General features: G+C 41.6%; 2 protein-coding genes across 10 annotated transcripts in view; both read left to right on the top strand.

The window, feature by feature from the left end:
• Nucleotides 1-8,246, top strand: part of ZMYM6 (zinc finger MYM-type containing 6) — a 33,503-nt gene extending 25,257 nt beyond the window's left edge. For all 8 annotated transcript variants that reach the window (XM_023529350.1, XM_011357942.2, XM_011357937.2 and 5 more), the window contains 2 exons: nt 4,434-4,578; nt 6,291-8,246. In XM_023529350.1, the coding sequence (XP_023385118.1) occupies nt 4,434-4,578; nt 6,291-8,119 (1,974 nt within the window). In that variant the 3' untranslated portion in view covers nt 8,120-8,246. The remainder of the gene's footprint in view (nt 1-4,433; nt 4,579-6,290) is intronic.
• A 1,398-nt stretch (nt 8,247-9,644) lies between these two features.
• On the top strand, nt 9,645-12,669 carry TMEM35B (transmembrane protein 35B). Of its 2 annotated transcripts, none has more exons than XM_011357935.1 (3): nt 9,645-9,760; nt 11,131-11,281; nt 12,325-12,669. In XM_011357935.1, the coding sequence occupies exons 1-3, from the start codon at nt 9,653-9,655 to the stop codon at nt 12,495-12,497; spliced, it is 432 nt and encodes a 143-aa protein (XP_011356237.1). In that variant the 5' UTR covers nt 9,645-9,652; the 3' UTR covers nt 12,498-12,669. The 2 variants fall into 2 exon arrangements, with proteins under 2 accessions (XP_011356237.1, XP_011356236.1); XM_011357934.1 differs by having other exon boundaries at nt 11,131-11,311.
• Nucleotides 12,670-17,283: the final 4,614 nt, after the last annotated feature.

Genomic DNA, 17,283 nt, shown 5'->3' with positions numbered 1-17,283 from the left:
CCAGATCTGATGGTCAAACTTCAGTTCTCATTATTCTCCTCATTTTTTCATTAACACTTGATACAGTTGATCTTTCCTTCCTTCTTAAAGTACCTTGTCCCTTTTCTCAATCTACATTACTTCTTAGGAGATTCACAGAGTCCTGTGATTTTAAACACCACCTAGATGGTGGCCAATTCCCAGTTTTATTTCTTTTGCCCTGACCTCTGAGTTCCAGATTTATATTTCCAGCTGTCTGCTTGACATTCAGATGACTAATTACACTTAATAGCCATCTCAAATAATATGTCTAAAACAGGATCCTTTTATCCCTCCCAGACTTCTTCTCCAGTTCTTTACTTGTTACCATTTCTATTGCTATCTTCTTAGTCTAAGCCACCATCATCTTTCTTCTGGATTATTGCAGTGACCTCTTACCTCTTACTGCATGTTTTTGTGCTTCCATTCTTGTCCTTTACAGTTTTTTTCCTCCATACTATTTCCAGAATGATCTTCTTAAAAGAAATCAGATTGTGTCACTCCACTGCTTAAGAACCTTCAATGAAACTCTGAAAAAGAAGAATAAAGACAGAGAAGAGCTAATTTTCAAAATTATAGGAAAACTACAAATTTTATAAAGCTACATAGTTAAAATAACTGATACTGAAGCTGTGAACAGGTGGACAACTCAATAGAAAGGAAATCCAAAAATAGATCTAAATATAAATGGGAATTTAGAAATAATAAAGGTGGTATTTTAGATCAGTAGAAGAAATCTAGATTATTCAATAACTAGTGCTATGACAACTAAATAGACATACTGAAGAAAATACAATTGGATTTCTACCTCACAAGCCAAAATGAAGACCAGATGGAGAAAAGACATAAATGTAAAAAAATATAAAAGTACAAGGAAAACATATAGGAAAGAATTTTAATGCAGAAATAGGGAAAGTCTTTCTAAACTGCCACAAAACCCAGAAGTCATCAAAAATTTGTTAGGGAAATTTATATTTCACAGTCAAAAGACAAATGACAAAAACCAAAAGGTTGCAATTCATGTCATAAAAGGTTAGTTTTTTTTCTTTTTATATGTAAAGAACTCCTACGAATCAGTAAAAAGACCTAACACCTATTGGGAAAATGGGCAAAAGTATGATCCATCAGTTTATAAACTAGGAAATAAAAATAGTTCTTAAACATATACAAAGGAATTCAACTTCAAAATTAGAGAAATGCCAGTTAGAACTACAGTTTTATCAGATTGGCAGAGATAAATATGATGGATAACACTGTTAAGGCATTCTTACATATTGCCAATAGCAGTCAGTAAAACTGCTACAGAGGGCAATTTAGTAAAACCTGTAAAAATTTGAAATGTAAATACCAATTTACCCAGGAACTCCATTTTTAGGAATTTATCTTTCGGATATATTTCACACGTTTATGAAATGAAGTATGTCCAAGGAAAATAATTGCAGCATTGTTTGTAGTAGCAGAAACTTGAAAACAACCTAATTGTTTTATCAGTGATCAGGGCCACTGTGAGTTCATCCTGAGTTATTGTACTAATTAGGAAAAAAAAACTCCTACATAGGAAGAGCCTGAAATGCACCTCTCTCCAATCCACTCTGAGTCACATGGCCTGGCAAGTGGAGTACCCTGCACAAGCATACATAGTGGCTCTGTTGGAGCTGTAATTAAATGTTATATCCATACAGTGCAATACTAAGCAGTTAAAAAGAATGAGGCATTTCTATATGTATAGACATAGAGTGGTCTTATAAATAAGTGAAAAAAGACAAAACTATAGCATACTACTGCCATTTGTATTTTAAATATACACACAAACACACGAAACATATGCCTGTACAAATGTACAGAATGGCTCTGGAAGGCAGCCAATAAATTGATAATAGTGGTTTCCTCTGAGGAGAACTTAATGACTGAGGGAGAATGTTAAGAGGCAGAATTATTATTTTTTCATTGTTTATTATTTGAATCTTTGAATTTATGTCACATGTTATATTACTCATTCAAAAAATATGCACAGAATTTTTTTTAAAGCTAAAGGAAAACAGGGCAAAGGATATGAATAGTTCACGGATGATGAAATACAAATATTGCTTAAACATGAAAAATACCTAACCATGCTACTGTTAGATAATTTTCACTTGAGAAATAAATGAAAAGTCTGATAATACTGTTGTTGACTAGAGTGTTAGGAAGCAGGCTCACATACATTGCTGAAGGTTATTTAATTTGATATGATGTCTATGAAAAGCAATTTGGTGGGACCATCATAATTAGAGCCTATATATAATATATAGATTTTATTATAATTTTTACCCACCAGACAGCACTTAAAAGACCTTATTCTACAGATATAATAGCACATGTATAATTAATTTACGTGTAAGGATATTTATTGCAGCATTGTTTATAACAACAAAATATTTATAACATTTAAATGTTCAATAGCAGAGACACTTCAAATTACCTGAGATTCATTCAATGTATAAAGCTGTTACTAAGCAGCTTTATACAAGGTTATGTAAATATACCTCCAAGATAGCTTGCCTAAGTGACAATACAAGGTGTAGAACTTTGCTAATAATATGCTACCATCAGAAGCAACTTATTTAATTACATAGACCATCTCTAGAAGAATGTATAAGAAATTGAGAACAGTGGTTGTGTTCAGCATTGAGTCTGGATAGATGGCAGACAGGCATGGAAAACTTACTTTTTATGTAGACACTTTTATACCTTTTTGAATTATTATATAACTTGAAATTATTGCCTCTATAACCAGTGGCTTTTCCATCTTTCTTAAAATATAAGCCTAATTTTTTGTCTTTATTAACTCAGACCTTCCAGATCATACACAGTTTGGCTTCTGCCTACCTCTCCAAACAGATCATTCTAGCCCCTGCCTACTTTTTTTCAGCCTTGTTCTTATTGCTATTCCTAAAAAATTCCAAGCTCTTCCCTACTTCAGGGCTTTTGTACCTACAATCTTGCCTGGAATCCTCTGACCTCAGGCCTTTGTATGACTTGTTATTTTGAACATTCAAAAGGTCTCTGCTCAGATGTTTACTCCATTACCCTTCCTCCATACCATCTCTCTTTATTCCCTTACTCTGCTTTATTTCTTTCATAGCACTTATCACTACCTAAAATTATACATTATATATTTGTTTTACTTTTTTATCTTCTTTGCCTCCCTCTAGAGTGTAAGGCCCATAACAGCAGACTTTTTCTTTTTTTCTGTTGTATCCCCGCAGGGCTTAGAACAGTATCTGGCTTGTAGTAAACATTCAGTAAATATTTACTGAATAAAAAAGAAAAACATTTTAAATAAGTTCTCTCACTGTATTGTTGTTTGACTTTGCAAAAAAAAATTCAAGGTAGTAAAATGTATCAGTCTTTTCTACTTTGTAATTCTTTTGTGTTTTATTTAAGAATATTTGCTCCTTGTTCTGGTCATTTGAAAGTTCTCCAGTATATTTAAAGTTAAATTTTTTCATGTTGAAGTCTTTAATCAATATGGAATATATTTTTGCATCTGGTCTGAGGCCAGATCTAAATTTTCTGAATAGCCAGTTGTCCTAATCAGCGAAGATTATTTTCATTGTTTTGATTGTACTTACTATAGCCAGAGTATTTTATTTTTTTCCCCACTCCCTTTAACGACACCTTGGCCATTTAACTATCTGAATTAAGTCTTTTTGTTACCTCTCCTTTGAATTATTTTTTTCTTTAAAAATTCATTTATTGAGATAATATATAAGCCTTATGTTTAATGACCTAGTGTCTTGTTATGCCGTGTGGTCTATTGATCAGGATCAGCCTAACTTAGGAATTTTTTATTTTTATTTATTTTTTTAATTGAAGAAATGATTTAAATTCCTCCCACCACAACCCCTCCGCACCCACATTCTACCTCCCCTTTACTCCCTACCCTCTGGTAACCACTAGTCCATTGTCCATGTCCATGAATCTCTGTATGTTTGTCCTGTTCATTCGTTGCTTTTAGGTTTATATCCCACATATAAGTGATATCATGTGATTTTCAACTTTTTATGTCTGGCTTATTTCGCTTAGTATGATTATCTCAAGGTCCATCCATGTTGTTGCAAATGGCAGTATTTCATCTCTCCTTATGGTAATATTCCATTGTATATATGTACCACAGCTTCTTTAGCCAGTCATCTATTGTAGGACGCTTCAGTTAGCCAGAGTATTTTAAAAAATACGTAAATGGAACTAATACTGATTAGAAGAATTAGGAATTAGTGTATATTTTCTAAAGAGATGTCTATTGTAATTACTCTTTAAGAGGAATAATATTTATTTCTCTTGATTTCTGCCACCTTTGAATTAATAGCGGTTATAGTCAGTGATAAGATACTAAAAAAAAATCTTTGGTTTCTGAATTTGTTTTGAACTAGGGAAGTACACAGGCAGATGCCACGAAACTTCTATCTTCCCAGTCTTCCAGGCTTTTAAAGAACAAAGCATTATTGTGCAAGCCCGTCACACAGACCAAGGCCATCTCTTGCAAGCCACATATACAACACAAGGAATGTCAGACAGGTATGTGTCCTTGTGCTTTCTACATGTTGAAAGTTTGTTTTCTATTTTCCTTGGTTTTGTTTTTTTTTAAGAAAGGAAATTAATGTCATTGGTAATATCTTAAATTTGAAAACATTCATTAATTTTTGGATCACATACTTCACACATCTAATTCATTCTTTATAATTATTGTCATTAACGCTAATAACTACTAAATTGAATCAATACGCATCTAAAGCATTATGTGTAGAGTGGACAAACATTTCCCATGTGTGCACTACTTTTTCACATGAACAAACAAGCTATTATAATTATTAAGGTATAAATTTATTTAAAAGCATTAGTGATTTAACTTTAGTTCTTGTTTTTAAGCACTGTGAATTGATTTGTGAATTAGAGGTATAACCATATGTCTGAGGTGTTGGTAATCAGGAAAATTGTTTGAATTCATACTTGAAATGGTTGTAAACTATTGCTCCAGTCCACGTTATAGCTTTTAATCCCACTACCCTTATATTTTCAATTACTTTCACAGCCTACTCTGCCCAAAGCATTTTTTGATTTTTGTTGTTATTGATAATTTTACTTCACAGAATATACTTGTATTTAAAAGTTTAGTCTGTCAACAAGGAATCGTGAGTTTTTATGTAGAGTGCCTTTCTTTGGGTAGGAGTCAAGGAGAATCCTGTTTTCCTTCCTCAGTAAATTTGATTGCTTTATATTCCTGTTAAAATGACACACTCTCTGTGTACATTAATTTATATTATATATACATTCACATGTAGAAAGGTAGTAAAGGATCTGTGGACATCTAAATGCGTGTATGTGTGTGTGTGTACATTTAAAAATTTTTCTATATTAAATATTGGATTGTATTCTCTATACTGTTGTAAACTGCTTTTTCATTTGACTTTGCATTGAAACCATTCCACTTCAATACAAATTTAAATATACATTGCGATTCTTAACGGATGCTTAGATTCCAATGTATATAACATATCCATTCCTCTAAGATTGGACATTTAGATTAATTCCAGTTTCTTAATATTATAAATGATGTTGAGTTAAGCTGTATAAATGAATATTTGTCCATTGTCTAATTATATCCTTAGGCTAAATCCTAAGTAGTGGAAATTACAGATTCAAAAGCTATCATAGACTTCTAACACTTTTGATACATGTTGCAAAATTGCTCTCCTAAAAAGTTATATCAATTTGTGCTCCAACCAGCAGTGTTTGAGAGCATCTACCTCTCAGCACCCTAACACTTATCTTTTCCCCTCAACTTTAATTTGGAAAAAATTTAAAATTCAGAAAGATTGAAAATACAGCACAATAAACACCAATAATAGCCTTCATCTAGTTTCACCAAATGTTAACTTTTCGCAACATTTCTTTTTTTCTGAACTTTAAAAACGTAAAGTAATTTATTCTTAATTTGAGGTAGTCTGTGGACTTCAGCCATAATTCCAGTCATCTGTTGAATACATAGCATTGCTAGTTTATGTACCACAGCCTATAGTTTTACTTTGGTCTGTGACCAAGCTTTGGGCAAAGGAGAAATTCAGTTTTTAATGACATAGAAGTATCATGGTTTGTGTTTAAACTTTTTCAGTGTTTTCCTTTGATAAATAAAAACAGTAAACAATATAAATTTTAAATATGTGGGGGAAAACATAAAGAATACTGCTTATTTGTTCTTGAAAATAACAGAATTCAAATATTTCATTCAGATTTACCTGTACCTAATGAGAAAATTGATGTGGAACTTGATTCTCCACCTGCAAAGAAAAAAAGAATAGGTTTTTTCCAGACTTATGATGCAGAATATTTAAAAGTTGGTTTTATTATCTGTCCGGGATCAAAAGAAAGTTCACCAAGGCCCCAGTGTGTCATTTGTGGAGAAATATTATCTGCTGAAAACATGAAGCCAGCAGATCTTTCTCATCATTTGAAGACAAAACATTCAGAATTAGAAAACAAACCAGTAGATTTTTTTGAACAAAAATCTCTTGAAATGGAGTGTCAAAACAATTCTTTTAAAAAGTGTTTACTAGTTGAAAAGTCACTTGTGAAAGCTTCTTATTTAATTGCTTTCCAAATTGCTGCCAGCAAGAAGCCATTCTCCACTGCTGAAGAATTAATTAAACCATATTTAGTAGAAATGTGTTCAGAAGTTTTGGGTTCAAGTGCTGGAGACAAAATGAAAACCATTCCTCTTTCTAATAATACGATTGGACACAGGATTGATGAACTGTCTGCAGACATTGAAGATCAGCTGATTCAAAAAGTCAGAGAATCAAAGTGGTTTGCCCTTCAGATAGATGAGTCTTCAGAAATCTTAAATAACACCCTTCTTTTGTGCTATATTCGTTTCATTGATTATGATTGTAGTGATATAAAAGAAGAATTATTATGTTGTATTGAAATGCCTTCTCAACTAAATGGTTTTGAAATATTTGAACTAATAAATAAATATATTGATAGTAAATCTCTGAATTGGAAACATTGTGTTGGTCTCTGTACAGATGGGGCTGCAAGCATGACTGGCAGGTATTCTTGTTTAAGGACAAAAATTCAAGAAGTTGCCGTGAATACAGTGGCATTTACACATTGTTTTATTCACCGTGAACATTTAGCAGCAGAAAAGTTGTCTCCATGCTTACATGAAATTCTTTTGCAGTCAGCACAAATTTTAAGTTTTATAAAGAACAATGCATTGAATTCACGTATGTTACAAATTTTGTGTGAAGAGATGGGGTCTGAACATGTGAATTTACCACTTCATGCTGAAGTACGTTGGATATCAAGAGGGAGAATTTTAACACGATTATTTGAATTACGACATGAAATTGAAATTTTTTTAAATCAAAAGCATTCAGATTTGGGCAAGTATTTTCTTGATGAGGAATGGATTGCAAAGCTGGCCTATTTATCAGATATTTTTTCACTTATAAATGAACTAAATTTAAGTCTCCAAGGAACTATGACTACGCTCTTCACTCTGTATAATAAAATGGATGTATTTAAGGAAAAGTTAAAAATGTGGTTGAAGCGCACACAAGAGAATGATTTTGACATGTTCCCTTCGTTTTCCGAATTCTCAAATTCATCAGGCTTAAATATGAGAAGCATTGCAAGCATTATTTTTGAGCACCTGGAAGGACTTTCTCAACTGTTTAATGACTGTTATCCACAAGAAGATTTGCGTTCAGGAAATTTGTGGATAATTAATCCTTTTATGAATCACCAAAATAGTAATCTCACGGACTTTGAAGAAGAAAAACTAGCTCAGTTATCTTCAGATTTAGGATTACAATCAGTTTTTAAATCAATGTCTATAATTCAGTTTTGGATAAATGCAAAGACAAGTTACCCAGAACTCCATGAAAAGGCAATGAAGTTTTTATTGCCTTTTTCAACTATTTATTTATGTGATGTTACATTTTCAGCTTTGACTGAGTCAAAACAAAGAAATCTGTTGGTTTCTGGCCCTGCCCTAAGACTTGGAGTCACATCTTTAATTCCAAGGATAGAAAAATTAGTAAAGGAGAAAGAATAGTAAATGCATATTGCTTATTATCAAATTCTATAAGTTTGTGTTAAATTTTGTATGAGATAAGTATCCTAAAATATAATTTCCTAATGTGGATATGTGTTTTCGGTGATTAAATGTTTTAATTTTCTCATTTTGTTGAAGAATTTAATAATTACACATGTATACATAATTATACTTTTAATAGGTAGAGAATTTAGCTATTTTATTGACTGATCAAATAATTTGGATTAGTGACAAAGATGTAGGTAATGAAAGGCTCAATTTATAATGTAATAGCATACCTGAAACTTTAGCTTGGCCTTTAGAAGCATGTGGGACATTTTAGTCTTCAGCCTGCCTCCTACTCTAGCAGGTTGTATGTAGGTAGACAACAGATCTGAGCAACTTGGCTACTAGGAAATGGAAGCAGCAGGAGAGCTTGAAACCCCTTTTGGGGGCCTCTCTGGCGCACTAGACCAGGGTTTGACAAGCCTTTGTTATGAAAGGTCAGACAGTGAATATTTTAGGGTTTGCAGACCACATACATGACAACTATAGTACTCAAATCTGTGATTGCAGCACAAAAGCAGCTGTAGACAATACACAGACAAATGTGTGGCTGTGTTTCAATAAAACTTTATGAACACTGAAATACAAATTCCTATAATTTTCCTGTGTCATGAAAGCTGCCTTTAAAATTTGTTATCATAGAAGATGTAAACAAACATCATTAGCTGGGGGAGGGAGTAAAGAAAAAACAGATAGCTGATGGAATTTGGCCCATAGTTCGTTTGCCCATTTAGGTCTAGACAGATTTCCAGGTAAGAGCAAATGGCCCAGGAGTGGCCTGTAGTATCTTGTTGCCGAAAGCCTTCCGACCGTCCCAGGGCTGCAAATATCTGAATTTTCAAAGACGTTTTACATTTTAATTTCAGCTGAGAGAAATTAGAGGAAAAATACATTTCAGCAGATACAAAAGAGCAATTTATTTTATAAAGACTAGTTATTGATTTATTACTAATAATTTCATAAGTTAATTTACTAATTTGCAAATAACTTTTTGAGCTCTTGCATGTGCCATTGTGCTAGGCCTGTTACAGAATCAAGAGGACTGATAGGGCATTATCTCTATTTACAGAAGAAGCAGATACTGAGGCCCGCTCAAGTTAGGTGACAGCTCAAATCGCAAAGCTAAGGTGGCACAGGCAGGAATGAAGCCCTGGTCTTTTGATCCTAACGGAGCTCTTATGCGAGCCCCGTCCAGATACCCATGTTTGACTCCATACTGAGAGAGACTTTCCCTGGATTCACAGGGTCCCATTTAGTCAGTTAAGAGCCAGGGGCCTCAGTGTCCCCATCTGCAACAAATATTTCCCACAACCAGGACAGGGACAAAAGAGGGCGGCAACACCCCTAAGAGATGAGGAAAGGGAAGATCTGGCGCAAGTCCTCCGGCCTCCCGGGGGCGGGAGGAAATAAACTTACGGTGGGGGCGGGTTCTCGGCTGGGCCTGCCCTGGGGCGCGCGAGTCCGCCCTCCCGGAGGGCCTGCACGGCCATGGCGCTCCTACTCACCGCTCTGCGCGTCTTGCTGGGTGGCTTCTTCGCGCTCACGGGGGCGGCCAAGCTCTCCGAGCAGATCTCGGCTCCCGCGTCGCAGCAGATGGTGAGCGGCTTGGCGTGGGCGGCGGGTGGATGGGCCCCAGCGGTTACCCCCGCCGTTGTCCCGGCGCGCCCCGCCCCCGCCGGCCCGCGCAGGTGCCCCGCCGACCCGCCTGCCTTCGAGTGAGATGGCGGTGGAGCTGGAGGGAGACCACCTGAACCTGGACCTGGACCTCGACGTCGGCGCCTTCCTGAGAAGTTCCTTTGAGTTCCGTGGATCCTTCATAGACGGAAGTGGCGCGGCACGTCCCCTTCCAACTGAGCATGGGTGGCCTAGAAGCTCCAGGACCCTGGGGGAGGAAGATGGAGTGGAAGAGAGACTTTTAGCTCCTTCCCCGCCCCCTTCCCTTCCTTCCTTTGCTTGAGTTTTTGGATGCTTTGCGAGGCAGGGGTTTATCAGTCCCAGCTTGGCAGGGTAGGAAATCCCCTCTGAAGGCGAAGTGTATCTTCTAAAACTAGTCAGGAAGCAGGACCCAAACTAGACACTCTCCTAACTTAGAATCCAGAGAGCCCTTTCCTGGAGGACAGAGCCGGAGAGGGAGGCCTCGAAGTCGTCCTTAGGCCTTCTGTCTAGTTCCAGATTCTCAGGAAAGCTTTCATGTTCTTATGCCCACCATTCCCTCAAGCTGCTCAAATAAGCCAGACTTGGCGACCCCTCATAGCCTACCTCTCCCAGGCCAGGATTCTCCCCTTCCTTCCTGGCTTAGGGTGGTGGGTTATAGGAAGTTCATCCCCAGAGCCAGACAGCTTAGAACTTCTTCCTTGAGCACCGAGTAGGGGAGGTAGTGGTGGGGGAGCCGGAAAAGGTAGCTAACTTGAAGGTTGGGGTCAAGTTGTGTGGCCCAGGACAGAGCCTGACTCAGCAAGATGAGTCACTTTGAATCTCTCAGTTCCACTTGTGTCTACTGAGGTGGGATCCAGGACTCAGCATATGATGTTCAGAGTAGAATCTGTTTAATAAGCAACAATCTGCCTTCCATCCTCCCTAACACCAAATATTCCCTACATAGTCCCGGAAGAGAAACCAGTCCAGGCAGAAAGAAAGAGAAGCTGTGGAGTTTCCAAGGCCTTGGCAGTAGATGAGACAGCCCCCAGCCTTGCTTCCTGTTCCTGGAATTTGGGGTTGGGTTGTAATCTAGTGAGAGTCCAGTGAGAAAATCAGTCCATCTCTGCATCATCACCCAGCCCTTTTCCTTGGAGCATAAAGCCTGTTCCCTGATTTTGAAGTTCAGCTCCCAAGGGAAGCTCACTCTTTTTCCAGGCTGACCTCAGTCCTGACCTAGAGTTAAGGGTGCAGGCACCAAATGCCCTTGTGGAGCACCTGGGCCATGGGTCCTTGGTGAGTGGCTGACAGGCATTCCCTGCCTCCCCTAGAAAGCTCTGTTCGTCCAGTTCGCTGAGGTGTTCCCGTTGAAGGTGTTCGGCTACCAGCCAGATCCCATGACCTATCAAGTGGCTGTGGGCTGGCTGGAACTGCTGGCGGGGTTGCTGCTGGTCCTGGGCCCACGGATACTGCAAGAGATCAGTAACTTTCTTTTGATTGTGCTCATGATGGGTAAGGGAGGGTCCACCTGGGCAGGGGAAAGGGGGACTTCTGAGGGAAGATGATGAAAAGACCTGGCTGTTCCTCTCTTCTGCTTTACTGTTGCCACCCCTCTTTTTTCTTTGGAACCAGGAGTACTTCTGCTTTACTGCAGTTTCCATCATCTTCAGACTAGGACAGCTGCTTTTCAAACTTAACATACTGGAACACTATTTTATGTCAGATATACCTTCTACCTCGTCATTTCAATTGACTGCATGGTATTCCATTATGCGGATGTATTGTAACCTAAAAACCCCTACTGTTCTCCGCCTGTCCCACCCTGAGATGAGAGGATAGCAGCTGACACTTGACCTATATGTCTATCTGGCCATTAGGAACAGGGAAACTGAGGCTCCTGAATGGAAAGGCAGAGAATTTCCCAAGCTGCCCTGGAGGACCCTGCCCCCCATATCAGCTCTTCCTACAGGAAATGCTGATATACAAAGACAGCTGCTGCTTCAAAGGCCAGGCATCTTCAGGCTCTTCTCTATCTCCCAGCTTTGTGTCACCATTGCTGTCACCACTACCAGCCCTCCCCCAGGCTTTCTTTCCATCTCTGGAGTTTTCCTCATTTTCAGATCTTCACTTCCACCACCAACCCCTGGGCCTCCATCCTCCCAGCAGGATTAAGAAAGGAGTAGGATCAGGGAGAATTTGTCCCAAAATGCCTATCTACCCTCATTTCTGCCCTATTTGGCTGGATTGTTCCTGTTTCTTTCTTGCCATCTGAGAGGGGTTACATAAGTTCAAAAAGCTTCTGATTTCTGGTCTTTCTATCTCTGGGAGGCCTGAGAGACCAGTGCAGCTAGTTTAGTGTGTGTGTGTGTGTGTGTGTGTGCGCGCGCGCGCGCGTGTGTGTGTGCGCGTGCGCACTTTATGGGAGGGCTTGAGCTGGGTCGGGTCAGTGTAGGCTGGAGAGCCTTGAGCTCCTGGATTTTCTGGGTGTACGCAGGGAGCCTCAGAGACCTCACTCTTCATTCCAGGGGCTATCTTCTCTTTGGTGTGTCTGAAAGAGTCACTGAACACTTGCATCCCAGCTATCGTCTGCCTGGCACTCCTGCTTCTGCTGGATATCTGCCAGTTCTTAGTCCCAACTAAGAAGAAGGTGGTCAGACCTACTAGGAAGAAGACTCCAAGTACATTCAAGGAATCCTGAGAATAGCGTATCTCTTGCCTCTCTGCCATGTCACTGTCACAGCAAGAACATTGTGGAACACACAGAATATACCACCTTGTTACCAATACAATATGTCCAGGCTAAAAATATGATGAAGTAGACATCTTGTCTATCTGGCCCTGCTTTCTCTCTTGGACATTTACTGTTATTTTTGGACATTTACTAGCATTCCTCTTGTTGTGTGAAAATAAAAAATAAGCAGAAAAGAAACTTAAATCTCCCCAAATTTTAATGCCTGCAAATAACTACTTCCAATTTCTTCGTATAACTATACCTCTCAACTTTTTTTATGCCTTTATACAGATTTTTTAATGGGAATGAGACCATATATACTACTTTATTACCTGCTCTTTAAAGCTAATATACTGTAATAGCATTCCATGTCTATTTTACCTTGTTGATGTTAATGGCTATGTAGTATTCCATTGCAAGGATGTACTATAATATAGTTACTCAAGTCCCCACTGAGGAACATTTGGATTGTTCCCAGTTTCTTACAAACCTCACAGTAAATCACCTTTGTATGCTTATTTTCTTTCCCTAGAAGTGAATGAAGGTCCTGTTTCAAAAAGCATGCACTTTTTAAAGATTTTTATTACATACTTAAAATTTACACATTAATTATTAAGTGCCTGCTTCTGCTTGTGCCCTTCCAAGCCACATGAGGTATTCCCTCCTGTTTCTTTTTATCTCTGGCATTTTAGATTTGCAAAACTAATAGAAAGGGGCATTGAGTCATCATTTTACAGGACCTGAAACTGCCAGCCTCTGGTGGTGAGGTGGGGCACTCAGCGCAGTGTTCCTTGGACACCTACATAGAGGCAGGGGACAGCCAACTCCAAGGAATGCTACCTGTTAATGCAGTGCTGGAAGCCTGGGAAGAATCCCAGAGGTCCTGGGGTATCAGAAGGATATGTGTGTGACAGTTTTCAAGGGAAAATGACCATGTTAGGTCACCCATCTTCGCTACACACACATATGCATGTATATGCATACATGTTACTTTATATTATAGTAGTATATGTAAATATACTATATATGTAGTAGTATATATATAGTAGTATATGTGTCAAAGCAATAAAGAAGATTTTGCTCACATAAGAGGGCCAGAGATAACATAGTTTCAGTTTCAGTGTTGGATAATTTGGCTGCCTTACAATGACATCAAAGACTGATGTTTTTCATTTTCTGCTCTGCTCTTTTCAATTTATAGGCTACTGCCTTCAGTTGCAAAACAGTTGCAGCAGCTCCAGACAGCAGATTTGCACATAACATCCAAAGGTGAAAAGAGAGAAGAAAGCTCTCTTAGAAGACCCCTAGGTTTGCCCTCATATCCCGCTGGCCAGAATTATGTCACATTTTCATTCTTAGACCAGTCACTAGCAAGGAGAATGGAATTCTTATGATGGACTTAAACTAGTTAAGATTTATTCACGACTGGTCAGCAAAGAAGAGAAGGGGTAGATAATGGTTTCTGCCACTTTTTAGCTTATTTGCAGAATATGTTTAATAACAATACTTAGAGTTGCTGTGAGGATTTAGTGAGTAAAAGTGCTTACAGTAGTGCCTAGCACATAATAAGTGCTTAGAAAGTGCTGTTATTAAATACTGGTTTGTTGTACAGATGAGAAAGTGGGTTCAGAAAGCTTGAGTGCCTATGTTTCAGGCCTGAGACTAGAATTGAGTCCTGCATGACTCCAGATGCACACTTTCTACTGCACCAGCTGCCAACGTTGGAAGTAGGCAGGCATGGCACCCCAGCTCTCCAACTTGAGGGTAGATGGGATGATCTGTCCAGTATGATTAAGTCTGCCTTGCTTTCCAGAATTGCCCCTCTGCATGAAAAATTTGAAACCCACGAAAGTAGAGCCCGGAGCCCCTAGGATCCTGGCCTCTTAACCGTCACCACTACATCCAGAATTCTACAACCAGCCTGTCTCCAGGACTTTGAGTGAGATCTGTCACAGCTGGCACTAGGTTGAGGGTTCCTTTTTACCAAGGCTTGGCCTGTAAGCTGATGAGTTGCTATAGGGCCCTCCAAGCGTGGCCACAAGGCCCACCCAGCAGCTGGGGAAAAGGCAGAGTGCTAGAGAAGTGGGCTGACTAGCTGGTGTGGTGGAGCAGTTGGGATTGACAGGAGCGGGAGCTCCAGCAGTGGCTCTCCAGCCCAAGGAGAAGTCAGGTCCCAGGAAATGTGCCCCCAAACTGCAGCCTAAACCTAGGTCAGGTCAGCACTATGACATTCAGCTGCCAGGGCCTCCTTGTGCTTTTCTATCTCCCTCCCTGTACCCTCTTGCCCTGCAATGATACTCCCTTCCCTTGGGCCCTGGCCGTACCCCACAAACTCAGCTCACAGCTGCCACAGGTGGGCCCCAGCCCCTCCAGCTGTTGGGCCCAATCTTCATGTCATATCCTGAGATTAATTGGTTGATGGGAGGGTCTGGGATGTATGAGTCGGAGTGGATCTGCCTTGTCTCAGCTTCTTAACGTCAGAATCCAAGGGCCCCAGAGAGATGGAGCAGCCAGAACAGCAAGAGGTAAGAGAGGACTGATACAGTGGGATGGCATGGGGAGGTTCAGGGTGAGGCAGTTGGGGAGCTAGAGCCATGGTGGACAGAGCTGAGAGGGAGGAGAAGGAAATACATTCACTTAGGGTCCCACAAAGGATTGGAGCTGAGAGGTTCAAAGGCAGAAGTACACATTTTGGTATTGAAGGAAACCAAGTTTTGGGACACCCTAAGAGTGTCCATGTGTCCCAAATAGGAACAGGACATTGACTTGTGCACTTATCCACCTTGAGGAGAGAAAAGGAATAGGCCCAGACATCTTTGTTTTGTTTACCTGGGGTGTCTGCGCTTCTAACTCTGTGTGTGTGCCTGTGTGGGTGTACAGTTATCCATGTGCTGCCAGAGGGGAGGGGAGCTAATGGTTATAAAGTATCTACCTCCCCAGTGTCAGCCACAGTGCTCAGAGTTTTACTTATGTTTTCTCATAATCCTCACAACAAAATTGTGAGGTAGATATTTTAATCTCCATTTTATAGCAGAGAAGACAGGCTCAGTGAAGCTAAATAATTTGCCCAAGGTCACATGGCAAATAAATGTGTGTATCCAGAACCTGCCTGATTCCAGGGTCTGTGCTCTTTTTGATTTTCTGTCCAAAGTTCTGAGTGAGACGCAGAACTTCTTTGTGGTCAGAAGCTGAGGGGGTAGGAAACAGGTGGGAAGGCCTGAGTTGTGAAACCTTTTTCACCTTGCCCAAGGTACTCCAGGCAAGCCTCAGGAGAGAAACCCCATCAAGACAAGTCCAAGGTCACTATGCATAGGTCACTATGATCCTGTCCTCAGGATCAGTGCATCACAAGACCTGCCGTCCATCCATGCCCTGTTCCCTCCCTCATTGATCTGGATGGCTTGGGCTCTTTCTGGGAAGGATTCTCTATATCCCAGCCTGGTTTCTCTGGAACTGCTGGTTGGCTCAGGCTTGCTTGGGCTTCCTGCAAGTGCCTGTGCCCCCCACGTAGCTGAACCACACTCCCTCCGTGAGGGGCACCTCCACCCTCCCAGTCACCAGGTTGGAAATCTCCCAGCTATCTGGGACTTTTGTCCCCCTCATTTCCCACAGCTTGTCAACACACTCACTCTACTTCAAACAACTCTGGAGTCCATCCCCTCCTCTTCATCCCTTCCACTTCCGATGCGGGCTGAGCTCAGTCCTCATCCCCTCTAATGTGGACTTCCTCTCTTCTAGTGTCTCTTCCCAGCAAGGTCTGAGCACGAGGGGACTGACGGGAGGTGGGGGGCTAAGGGGACGGTATGAGGGCTTCTTTTGTGATTAGCCTCCGCAATGACCTCTCTTCCTCTCCCTAAAGTCCGAGATGAACTGCAGTTTTGGGGATCTGGGTATTGGCAGCTGCAGTCCCTGGGATGACCTCACTCACTTCATTGTGGTGCCTGCGGCCTAGTGTGGCGCTGGGCCTGGGGCTGCCGGCCAACCTGACTGCCCTGGCATTGCTTAACAGCGGCAGGCACTGGGCCGGGTGCTGTCTCCCTGCTCAACCTGGTCTTGGCTCACGTGTTCTTTACGCTCACACTGCCGCTGTGGCTCACCTACTACCTGGGCCAGGCCCACTGCCCCTTCCCGGAGGCCGCCTGCCACGCAGCTGCGGCTGCCCACTATGAGTTCACGTACGCGGCGGTGGCCTTAGCCGCGTTCATCACCTTGTGCCTTTGCGGCTCCGCGCGCCAGCCCGAACACAGGGCGGCCGCCCGACATGTGCTGCACGGCCGCGCCCCACCTGTGCCGCCACGGGGCTCCCTCGGCCGGCGGCGCCTCTCGCTGCCTGGAGCACAGCCGGGCGCGCCCAGGTCTGGCCTATGCCACCGTGGTCTTCTTCGCGGCCGCCTTCCTGCTGGTGCTCGCGGCCTTCGTGAGCCTGGCGCGGGCGCTCGCGGCGCCCTCGGACCCGGGCCTGGCCGGTCCGCACCGGCGCGGCCTGGACCATTGTGCTGGGGCTCCTGCTCGTCCTCTCCCTCTGTCTGGCGCCCTACCACATGCTGCTGGCGCCCTGCGTGGCCAGGCAGGAGGGCGCCACCGGCGGCGACCAGGGCGGTGCCGGGCCGCCTCCTCCACGCTCGACGTCCTGCCTACACTCAGCCTGGCGCTGCTGAGCCTAAACAGCTGCCTGGACCCCCTGGTCTACTACTGTTTGTCCGTGCGCTGCTTCCGCTAGGACCGCTGGGCGCTGAGTTGCCGCCTGGGGGTG

This window comes from Pteropus vampyrus, unplaced genomic scaffold (genome assembly GCF_000151845.1).
Source record: "Pteropus vampyrus isolate Shadow unplaced genomic scaffold, Pvam_2.0 Scaffold36, whole genome shotgun sequence".
In the NCBI taxonomy this organism is placed as follows: domain Eukaryota; kingdom Metazoa; phylum Chordata; class Mammalia; order Chiroptera; family Pteropodidae; genus Pteropus; species Pteropus vampyrus.
Note: the sequence above shows the minus strand (reverse complement) of the source record. Positions and strands in the feature narration are given on the sequence as shown.

Coding starts and splice junctions, on each gene's coding strand:
- TMEM35B (XM_011357934.1), top strand. CDS start 9,653: ATGGCGCTCCTACTCACCGCTCTGCGCGTCTTGCTGGGTGGCTTCTTC. Junction 9,761..11,130: donor CTCCCGCGTCGCAGCAGATG/GTGAGCGGCTTG, acceptor TGCCTCCCCTAG/AAAGCTCTGTTCGTCCAGTT. Junction 11,312..12,324: donor TTTGATTGTGCTCATGATGG/GTAAGGGAGGGT, acceptor TCTTCATTCCAG/GGGCTATCTTCTCTTTGGTG.